General features: G+C 46.9%; 1 protein-coding gene across 5 annotated transcripts in view; it reads right to left on the bottom strand.

The window, feature by feature from the left end:
- Mtus2 (microtubule associated scaffold protein 2) overlaps positions 1–12,027 on the bottom strand; it is a 372,456-nt gene that overhangs the window by 34,149 nt on the left and 326,280 nt on the right. For all 5 annotated transcript variants that reach the window (XM_085685182.2, XM_048418727.3, XM_085685184.2 and 2 more), the window contains one exon: positions 6,562–6,628. In XM_085685182.2, the coding sequence (XP_085541308.2) occupies positions 6,562–6,628 (67 nt within the window). The remainder of the gene's footprint in view (positions 1–6,561; positions 6,629–12,027) is intronic.

The raw sequence follows: 12,027 nt of genomic DNA, 5'->3' as shown, positions 1-12,027 counted from the left end.
TAGGAAGCACTTCCTGGTTTGAGGAGGTGTGCCACTAGATAGGGGTGGGGTTTCAAAAGCCCATTCCAGTCTCTGCCTCAGTCCCTTCCCTTGCTTCCCTCCCCTCCTTTCCCCTCCCTTCTTCTCTCTGCCCGCTGCCTGCTGATCAGTGTACCAAGCTCTTGGCACCGCTCCATTGCCACGCCCTGCTTGGCACCATTTTTCCCACCGTGGTGATCATGGACTAACTCTGAAACTGTAAGCGAGCCCCCAGCGAAGTAGCTTCCTTGGTGAGCTGCCTTGTCATGGTGTCTCTTCACGGCAACAGAACAGTGACTAAGACGCCAGGCTCTCATACACATGCCACACCCTATCCTTAACCCTGCACACATCGTTAACATATATGGGGAGTCAAAACTAGCCTTAACAGACTCAATATTAATGACATCTCAACACAAACATCTCCACAGAAAATGATCAGAATGTGCTACAACAGGGCTTTATAAATATCAAAAAAGTATGTGGCGGCCACATAGAATAAATCAGTGTTTTTTTTTTTAAAGTATAGCAGTGTGTGTGTGTGTGTGTGTGTGTGTGTGTGTGTGTGTGTGTAGTTGTAGCTGTAATGCATTTTCCATGGCAACCAACCCAGTCTCTGGGAATTGGCAGGTTCAATATTACCGCGCATGGGTTACCACCTGTTTGGGAGAGAAACCAAAATGACTTTGGAAAATGACATTTACTAGAATAAAATTTAATCAGAGTGGCTGAGATCATTGATTTGAATTTTTCCCATCTCATTTTCCTGCAAGAGGGGCAGGATTCCCAGACCTTGTCATGCTGGGTGGTGCAGCCTACAAGGAAATTAGTCTTTCTGAAATTCTATCAACAAGATCAGATTGCTGACAGCAGATGAGACCTCCAGGAGCAAAAATTTTTTTCAGATAACACTCCCTCTCCACCATCTGATCACCTATGGAGTGGTTAGCGGATTTTGGGTGTCTTCCCAAATTTTGTGGACAGACTGAATGGGAGGATTCAACTATGCTGACCAGAGAATTTTTGCAGCACAAATTTTGACGTGTTCTATTTTTATTTTCAAATATATTCACAATTGCTTTTTCATTCCCTCGTTGACTGTTGTGTTCTCCAGCAGATGCTGCTTGGTAGCTGGTAAGTGTTTAAGCAAAGGCCTTGAGTTCAGCTCCCAGCATCCAAGTTGGGTGACTCACAATTGCCCATAACTCCAGCTCCGGGGGAACTGGATCGGATGCCTGTGGCATCTATGGGCATCGGCATTCACGTGCATGCATCCTTACCCTGCCACACTTCTTGTGAGTGGAGGGCCCTAAGTGAGGGAGTTCCTCGGGCTACCGTGGGGAGGACCCACCTACATCTCCCCTGTGACCTCTATCATTTCCCTACCCGGTTTGGATTCAGATCAAAACCCACTCTTTCAGAGTGTACGCTGATTGTAAAAGTTCTTAGTAAACATATGGGAGATTAAAAATCTTGTTGGCAAATATTATTGTAAGGTGTGAGACTTTTGTTCAGGCTGCATTTGTTTAACTCTGTGAAGTTGTGATTCTTTGCTGGTCTAAAACACCTGATGGTCCTAATACAGAGCTGAATGGCCAATAGCGAGGGAGGGACAAGGATAGGCGGGGCTGGCAGGCAGAGAGAATAAATAGGAGGAGAAAGGAGGAAGAGGGGGGAGCAAAAACAGTACAAGAGGAGGAAGACTTCAGGGGTCAGCCATCCAGTTACCTCGCCACTCAGCCACACAGCCAGACACAGAGTAAGAAGGAAAGAAAAAAAGAAATAGAGACAGATAAAAACCCTGAGGTCAGAGATAGGTAGAATAATTTAAGAAAAGTTAGCAAGAAAGAAGTCAAGCTAAGGCCAGGCATTCATCACTAAAAATCAGCCCCTGTGAGTGATTAAGCACCCTGTGAGTGAGCTGGGTGGTGGGCCCCCCAAAAGACTAAGAAGTCAAAAGAGTAAAACATCACACAATAAGACCCACGCAAGACTTGCTGTCTAGTATCTTGTTTCTGCCACTCCAGATGATTCTGACAGGGGCCAGACTAGAGAACCACCTATAAACACTGGTTCTGACTACATGGTAGGCACCCCTGTCGCATTTATTCAAGCCCAAAGTGGGGAGAATGGATGGAAGCCTATCAACAGCTGTTGGTAGAACCTGGGGCAGTAATTTTATAAGTTAGGAAGCAGCAACCATTAGACTGGAAATAGGCAGTTCTACCCTAACGTATTAACATTTGAGCTATTCCTACTTTTGGCAACTTCTTCTTCTCTACCCCGTCTGAACTCACAGCTTTCTGGAAATTCCATCTCTCCAGCCTCCTCCTTTGCTTTGGGTCCCTGTCTCCTGTGACTCCTGTGAGAATCAACTGTTCAGGAGTGTCAAGGACTGGTACTGGGGGTGGGGGAGGGAGGCAGTCTTTCTCTCTGCACCCATCATAAATTAATGCTGAAGGCTTTGCTTTCTTCTTTAAGGGAAGCAAGAGCAGACCACAGTTCCACAGTTCATGGGCTGACAATGATCCCCACATGCCTTTCTGCCTGTGTTCTGTCACAAATGCAGTCTCCACAGTGGAGTGAGAGTTGGTTCAAGAGCAGAGCATCCCCTGGGATGAAAGGACCAGCCACGGTGCCACGAGGGACTTCTACTTTGTCCCTACTAGGGTTTCGTTTTTGTTTTTGTTTTTTTCTCATGGGCAGATGAATTCTGCTTCTATTCTTAGCACTAATGCAGCAACCAAATGACGTAAACTCAAACCCAGTACAAATCCGGCTGCACTTAGAAGTTTCCGGAGATGGTTAAAGGTTGTGCCATTGGGCTTGGCACGTCCAACCCAAGTGCATCAGACCGTCATCCTCTGTCCAAAGCCTGCTCATGGTGGAGTAGACATCTCTCCGGGGATAAACTCAACCTGTAGAGGAGAACTCTGTTTTCTCCTTTTGTATGCTAGCTGCTGTGCTTCGGCCAAGCCCTTCCCCAGAAGCTTCTTCTGGAATTGACTTTCATCGTATGAAGAGGAACCTGAGGGTCCAAGAGGTCAAGCCAACTCACCCTAAGGGTCTTTGGAGCACTAAAACCTGGATCCAGCTGCACGCACTCCTACTCAGGAGAAACACATTCAGAGGCCGACTTCAGCATCTCAGGGTACTGGCTCGCTGTTTTGCACATGAAAACTCCAGAGACTAAGTCCCTCTGTGTTTTCCTGACACCCATCCCAGATAGTACAGGTGTTTGTGTCCTAACAGCTTGCTGACTAGGCTGGCTGGTTTTTTCATAAATTTGATAGGAGCTGGAGTCATCTGGGAAGAGGAAGCCTTGCCTGAGAAAAATGCCTCCATCAGACTGGTCTGTGGACATTTTCCTGATTAACGATTGATGTAAGAAGGCCCTGCCCACTGTGTGTGGAACCACCCCTAGGCAGGTGGGCCTAAGCCTTTTAAGAAGGGTTACTGAGTATGGACCTGGACGGATGCAGGGAGCACTGTGCCTCCTTAGTCTTTAAGGACGCTCTGAGGCACCATGCACACTGGTCAGGTTCACTCTGCGTGAAGAAGGGCTTATGAGTCACTTTACTTCCTGGGCCCCCGAACATCCACTCGTCTTTACACTCCAATCTCTTGGCCCGCGAGGGACGTGTCACTAAGTCCAACAGCGTGTTACTGCAGACAACACACGCGGTCCCGTAGGACATCTGAACACCCCAAGGTCAATGCTCTGTTGGGACTCCGAGGTCCTTGACATTTGGCCTCTACTGGTCACACTGTGCTCCTTTCTAGGAGACCGTATCTCGGGAGGCTGTGCTGCAGCTGGTGCGCTGATAAAAAGCACAGAGGGGCACACCCCGTGAAACACGACCTCGGGGTGGCATTATCCAACCTGATCCTAAGGCTTGAGAGCCGGGCCAGCCAACAGCTCAAACATCACTCTAGCAAGTAGCCATGGCTGCTTAAAGGGGACAAAACACTGCTTCATCTCCAATTTCATTTATTTTTTTTTTAATGGCCACTGGGCTGTTAGGACACACAAACAGTTTAAGTCATATCTGCTTACAAAGTGTCACTGTGAAGTATCAATTTGACCATGCGGTGGCTGTCACTATGAATCAGGACTTTTGGGGATCTCTCTTTACCCCTATACCTCTGAGTTGCCTCCAGAGTCCTATTAGGGGTCCTCTTGGGAGACTGGGTTGCAACTGAAGCAGGGACAAGTCCCAGGATTCACAGCTATGCTTGGTCGCTGTCACCTGGGAACTGACCTGCAGGACAATGACTGTCACACTCACTGGTTTGTAGCCTTATTTGGAAGGAGACAGCTTAGTCCTATCCCTCGGTGCACAGGGGCTGGGCTGGAGGAGGGGGATCTTTGCAGCTAGAGTTGGAGAAGAAGAAATGTCTTTCTGAGAAGGCAGACTCCATGGAAGAACGTTCTTTTAGTGACTCCCATGAGGAGATACCTGTGGGGAGGTCTCTCGGATGGATCATATAATAGCACATCATCTGGGGACCCTAGGGCTCCTCTAGTGAATGGATGGATGGCAAGACCTCCCCAAAGGGGTACGAAAACAACACTGGACCCCAGCAAGGGTGCCCACAGCTGCTCACGCAGGGCCCGAGGATGGTCTCTGTGTTAAGACCCCAGAGTCGCAAATTAGAAGAGATGGTGATGACTTCAAGAGACTCAGTCTCCATGGAAACGGTGACAACAAAATGAGAGGGTGACACCTTTCCAGCAGGGAGACTGTCACTTCTCCCTCTCTGGTGGCTGCTTCTGCAACAGCTTCAGCACCGATCTCATGAACCTCAGGTTCCTGGGAGCATCCCTCCCAAGCTCCACCATGGCTTCCCTAGCTGGCCTTTCTCAGCTAAACCTATGCCTGGGTTCGTCCTCCAACTCTTTGGGGCAGGGGGCAGGGGTGGGGACCCTGCTGCTGTGGATCCCATGCAGGCAGGACAGGCATACAATACTGCTATTGGCTGTGTTCTCACAGGGCCCGGCTATCTGTGGGGAGGAGAAACAACCACTTCTGAGCCATTTCCATGAGAAAGGAAGCCACTAAGCTCACAGAGGAGGAACGCTAAAATAAAAAAGAGACTTGGGAAAGCTACAGTTGAAGCCTGCTATCTTGCTGGTCCATCGTTCAGCTGAGAACCCGTGGCCACTAGACAAAGCCGGACAGCTGACATCCTGCCAAGGGTGGCCCGGATGGGTCAAGCTCCTTTCCTTGTCGGAGGAGTTCATACCTGCATAGGTAGGCTGCTCCTGAAGTCACAACAGGTAGAGGGTAAAGGCATACTAGTGACTAAAACAGTGGGCCAATGGAAAAGGCCATGGTTTGCGAATTGATTCCTGGGGACACAGAGCAGTGGACAGACAAGAGAGAAAATGGCATGAAGAAGGCAGGGCCTTGGGACACAGGCCTGTAAAACCAGCTGCTCAAGAGACTAAGGTAAAAGAATTTTAGGCCAGACTAGGCTGCAGACTGAGTTCAAGGTCAGCCTGGGTAACTTAATGAGATCTTGTTTCAAATAAAATATTTTTACAATGTCTGTAGCTCAGTGGTCTAGTGGATGCTTAGCAGAAACAAAGCCCTGGGTTTCATCCCCAGTCCTGGGGAAAAAGGAAGAAAGAGGAACGAAGTGGGGTGGGGTAGGGGGTTGGGACATAGCAAACACCTTTGCCAGCACCTCATCTTGAGAGGAAGCCTGTCTCTTGTCACATTCTAGGGAGTCTGGAGATTATCCTTATTTTGACAGTCTCTGAATATACCAGACCATCCCTTAAGATGACACATTTCTATATGACCCCTCAGAATTCGGTTTCAGCCAGACAGGTGTATTTTAATCCTTCTTGAGACGACAGTGCTTTCTTGGCAAGGTGCACACAGATGCCGGCAGCCACGCAACACACATTTCACACAACCCAGGATTGGCTTCAGAGGTGCCTAGAGGGAGGGACGCTTGTCACAACCCGTGATAGAGATTGGTAGGCATGCTGTGATCTGTGAAGAACAGCCAAGGCCTAGGCCTGCTTAGTCCCATTGTCAGCTGCGAGAGACTGTCTCTCTCATGCCAGACCTGTAAGAATTATGGCTCCCTGTGAGGCTCGAGCAGATGCCTCACTGGTCTAGACAGGTCTGATGTGGCTTATTACAGGAGACACCAAGACACGAACTGCACTAGGTGTGTGCTTTTGTGCTCCTCCCAGGTGTAGGGGGTAGGAGTGTGTTCACTTTGGATAACTGATTACAAGTGGCCATAGTTATTTGTCTATATACCTCTATGGAAAAGTGTGGGTTGTTTTCGTTTGTTTTTTTTTGTTTTTTTGGCCACATGTAGCTTGTCTTTGTGATTGAACACAACCTGAACTCATGAGAACTCCACTCAGGTGGCCTTTCTTAACCCGCAGGGTATAAACTGTCTGATGGTTTGAGTAAAGTCGGCTATCGCGTGAGGCCACCCCAGTTTTGGGCTCCCTTTTCCCGGGTCCCATCGCCTCTAGAGTGGTGAACAGTCTTCACATTAGATGCCTTGACTTACCGACTTCATCCCTGATGCTCGCAAGCTCAACTGTCAGCTCCTTTTCCTTCGCAAGGGCGCTTTCACTCTGAAAACAACAAAAGGGATGCTGAGAGGCCCCTCCTGGGCCAGAAGCATAGTCACGTGTTTAACAAATAAAACATAGTGAACAAGCAGGGCTAGCCCTGAAGGTGAGAAACACCCTCCTTATACAAGCCCAACAGAGCCAGGTCGGGCTCATTCGCTCGCAGTATTAATATACAGTAACACCCATAGCCATCCTTTCTCTGTGTCACACGGTTCCATTGGCCTAGAATAATTCTAAGAACATCTCTTATCCACCCAGTAATATACTGGCATATTTATTGTGTTCTATAAATTCTTGTTCAAGTTCTTAATGATAGTAGTTGATTCTTAACCATGAAAAATCCCATGGAGATATACATACATACATACATACATATATATGTGTGTGTGTGTGTGTGTGTGTGTGTGTGTGTGTGTATATATGTGTATATATAAGGGTTTTTTTTCAAAAAAAAACATGCAACATTTCTCTCCTAAGACCTGACGACAGCAAGGTTTCTATGAGTTTTGACCCACTCTGGACATTAAGGCACAAGAGGTAGTGCACATTTGGAGTATTATTCAGGGCAGAAAAGGCCACTGGTAACTCACTAGTCACTTGTTTTCACATCAGTTACATTCCGTGACATTAAACACTTAAGCACCCAAAGACACACTACATATTCAGTCTGCATTGATGAGCCACCGCAGAGGGGTCCTTAAGATTTTACTGAGAATGATAAGGGAATACTACTCAGAAGTCAGAGACACCAGCTATTCAGAGAAGGTCCTTGTCAGTCAACAGAAGGCACCCCTAATGAAAACTGGCATCCAGAGGGTCTTTCTTCAGCTAAACTATGGACCAAACACATTACACGGGTATCTTCCAGGCCTTGTGATTGCTGTCTACAGTCTGCATGTTCAGTGCCTCCCTGAAAGATCTGTGTTAGAGGCTTCATCCCCAGGGGTATGACCAGGAGGTGCTGTGAATCTTTAAGGGGTGGGGTCTAACAGTAGTTAAGGCAGTGGGACTGTACCCTTTAGAAAGATTGCAGGACACTGCCCTCTTTCTCTCCCTAGCCATGATGTAGCAGCTTGTTCTGTCCCGAGCTCCCAACTGGTTCCATCCGGAGGTTCTATGCCCTCGGGAGGCCCAAAGCAGTGGTTCATCTGATCAAAGATTAGGACTTCTGAAACTGAGCACTAACTACCCCTTTCTGCTTATAATTATGTCAGGCATCTTATTAGAGCGTTGGAAGGCTAATGAGCACAACGCCCCTTAATGACTGGCCACCCTTGCCTTTCGTGATGGTGCTTGTCCGTTTTCCGTCAACTTGACACAGAGTCGCCCAGGAAGGGAACCCTCAATAGAGAAATTACCTCCATCGGATTGGTCCGTGGGCATGTCTACAGGACATTTTCTTGATTAATGACGATGTGGAAGGGCTTAGCCCACGATGAGTGGTTCCACCCAGTGCACATGGTACTGCACTGTCTAAAAAACACACTGAGCAAGCCATGGGGAGTCAGGCTGTAAAGTCGTGTTCCTGCATGGTTCCTGCCTTAACTCTGCTCGAGGATGAACTGTAATTGGGACATGGAAGTCAAAGAAACCCTCCCTCCCCAAGCTGCTTTCGGTCATGGTTTTTCTCACAATAGCAGAAAGCCAACTAGGACAGCGGCTACTTGAAAAACTGGTAGAGTGGAAAGAGAAATCAGCGTTTCATTTAAGGACCCATGAGGGATAACAATGCCTAAAGGTCACGTTGGCACACTCTTCAAATGAAGAAGGGCTTATGAGCAATCTCAGTGCATGGGCCCCCAAAGATCTACTCATCTTCATGCTCGATGATGGGCCATGATGAAGACATGCCAGCCAAATTCAACCTCTTCCTCTCCAAGTCGGCTTTGGCCAGTGTTCATCACAGCAGCCGAAAGCCAAACCAGGAGCGCTTCTCCTGAACCTGCGCTCCGCGAAACCGGAGGCGGTTCTCACAATTGGGCTCGTGAGTTAGCTGCATTGAGACCAGCGGTTCTCAACCTGTGGTTTGAGACCCTTTGGGGGGATTGAATGACCCCTTCACAGGGGTCCCCTAAGACCATCGGAAAACACAGATAATTTCATAATGACTCCTAACAGTAGCAAAATTACAGTTATGAAGCAGCAGCGATAATAATCTTTTGGTAGGGGGTCACCACAACATGGGGAACTATATTGAAGGGTCACAACGTTCAGAAGGTTGAGATCCACTGATTTAGGCTAAGGTAGTTTACTGTGGGCTCTGGGAGAACCTCGGGTCAACCAAAAGACCTTTGCTAAGCAATGGCATGCTATTCATAATGCTGGAAGGAACTCTGTAGTCCCGATGGATACCTGGAGACACCTGGAGAACTAGCTCCATGGTCCAGCTGCTATTTAGCATGAGCAAGCTCACGGGAGAGGTATCAGCGGTTGTTGACTAAGAAGCCTTTGAAGAATGCCCACCGAAAGATCTGACTGTAAAGAGCAGTGGCCCCTGTGAGGCCTGAGTGTCTGGGACTCACTCAAATCCCTATGTGGAAACTCCCCAGCTGACATGGTTAGATGAGGCGCTCTGAGAGCTGATCGGGTCGTCGGGGGTGGAGCTTTCGTGAGTGGGGTTAGCACTCTCGTGAAAGAAGCGCCAGGAGCAGCTTACCTCTTTCCCAAGCACAAGCAAGACAACCGAGAAGGGGCCATCTTGGAGTGTGTGGGCCCTCGTCAGAGACTGACCCAGCACTGGTGTTGGATTTCCCACTCTCCCAGCTCTAGGACATAAACTTCTGTGGCTCCCGCAGCAAAGGTGGAAACATTTTGCTGCATCAGCACTAATCAGCTAGGACCGACTCCCACGCCATTCCCGAAGCTCTGTTCCTTCAACCTGAGGTAGTTCTGCTTTCCCTGAGTTCAGGCAGTGATTACGCCACAGAACACTGTCGTCCAAATTCTCAGAAGACGCCACTTCCAATGTCGTGACTGTTACATGGGGCGATAATGGGATTAAATGAACAAGCAGATGTAATGCAACCACAATAGTACCTGTGTGTTAGGTGGTGTCATAGATGCACGGTTTCCTTTGACTTTATTTGTAGCTAGACAATATCCATAGTGGTAGGCATGTCTCTGTATTAGTCACCTATGTTCAGATAGGCTCTGGTTCTATCTATCTATCTATCTGTCTATCTATCTATCTATCTATCTATCTATCTATCTATCTATCTATCATCTATCTATCTATCCATCCATCTATCCATATATCTATCTTATCTATCATCTATATCATGTATCTACCTAACATCTATATATCATCTACCAATTATCTATCTGACGTTGTGGGATATTTTGATCACACTGTGACACTCCCAAGACTGTCAATAAAATTAAATTTTGAATCAGGGGGCGGAGTCAACCTTCAGCTAGCCAGAATTAACCACATTTTTGGCAGAGCCAGATCAGGATAGAGAGACACAGGAAGGCAAAGGGAGAGGTTTAAAAAGGTTCACTTTTTTTTTTTAATCTGGAAAGGATGAGAGGCAGAGTCAGCTGATCATTTCTCCATTGCCCTAGGATCTATCAGGTTTTTTACTCCAATATCTGACTCCTGAGTTTTATTTAATAATAGAACAATATGAGTAATTGCTTCACCTGTCACCTTTAATCTATTTATATTACTTATCATCTATTTTCTATCATGTTTCTATCATCTAGTTATCTATACCTGTCATCGATCTATCCATCTGATCTACCTATCTATTTATTTTTGCAGTGCAGAGACAAAACCCAGTGTGGTACACATGCAAAAAGAGACAAGCATTGAGCTATATCCCTAAACCTGTGCTCTGATTTTTTTCAGTACTTCTTGATCCTCTGTCCTGACTATAGAGTCTGCATGCATGCGCATGAATGTGTGAATATGTGTGCATGTGTGTGCATGAATGTGTGTGTGTGAATATGTGTGTGTGAATGTGTATGTGTGAATATGTATGTGTGAATATGTGTGCATGTGTATGTGTTCACATGTGCGTGTGTATGTGTATGTGAATATGTGTGTGTCTTGGGATCAAACCTGGGGCTTCATACATTCCAGGCCTGTGTTCTATGATTGAGCCATATCCCCAGCCAATTTTGACACAGTTAAAAGAATGTAGAGGAACAGAATGCCAGAGCCTGGAAAGTATTCTTATCTAACTGACCCCAGGACTTTTACACTTGTTCTAATAGTAGCCTCCAATGGCTACCTGACAGCCATCCTGTAATAATTTAGTGCTTTGGGTAAGGGTCATTTCAGTATTTGTATTGCAGTAAACTAGTAAGAAAATTAACTTACTTCTACATCAAAAACAATTTGGAAAAGTCACATCCTCTGCTTCGCAAACACAGGCAGAGAGCTAAACTCTTAAGCATCATTAATCAAAAAATAGCATAAGAAAGGCGCCTGTCAGAGTTACAAAGATTCAGACAGTATCCGGCAGTGAACTGTCTAATCCTAACAAAAACAGTAAACTCACCCCAACTTCAAACTGAAAGCCAATGCCTCCCTCAGTTTTCCACTGTAGCCAACATCTGATGATGGGTACAGCACCACCCCACTGTAGCCCACATCTGACGATGGGTACAGCACCATCCCACTGTAGCCCACATCTGACGATGGGTACAGCACCATCTCACTGTACCCAGTGTCTGACGATGGGTACAGCACCATCCCACTGTACCCAGTGTCTGACTATGGGTACAGCACCATCCCACTGTACCCAGTGTCTGACTATGGGTACAGCACCATCCCACTGTACCCAGTGTCTGACGATGGGTACAGCACCATCCCACTGTAGCCAGCATCTCACGGGGACAGCACAATCACCGGGTGGGATGCTTCACATCATAGCAAACAGCTCTGAACCTTCCAGGTAGTGAGTGGCAGGTAGGAAATGAACCCCAAAAGGAAAGTGATCAAGCTCTAGAACACTCTGGGTAGACATTATTTACTATTTAATAAAGGCTATTAAGGCTAAGTTCTACCAAGCACTTTCTTTAGGTATGCATAGAATACCTGGCTCCTTTCCCCACTTCTTCAAATACAGCCATTGCTTGGTGTCCATAGAGGATGATTTCAAAACTCCTCCTTACCAAGATACCTAAATCCACATATGCCCAAGTTCTTTACATAAAATAGTGCCACGTGTACAGAGAACCTGTTCCTATTCCCCTAGAGCAGTGGTTCTCAACTGTCCTGATGCTGCGACCCTTTAATACAGTTCCCCATGTTGTGGTGACCCCCAACCACACGCATTTTCATTGCTACTTCATAACTCTAATTCTGATATTGTTATGAATTATAATGCAAATATCTGTTTTCTGATGGAGATAGGTGACCCCTGCATAAAGGTCATTTTACTCCCCGAAGG

Source organism: Myodes glareolus, chromosome 2 (assembly GCF_982192425.1).
Source record: "Myodes glareolus chromosome 2, mMyoGla1.1, whole genome shotgun sequence".
In the NCBI taxonomy this organism is placed as follows: domain Eukaryota; kingdom Metazoa; phylum Chordata; class Mammalia; order Rodentia; family Cricetidae; genus Myodes; species Myodes glareolus.
The sequence above is the reverse complement of the archived record's forward strand: the minus strand, read 5'-3'. Positions and strand labels throughout refer to the sequence as shown.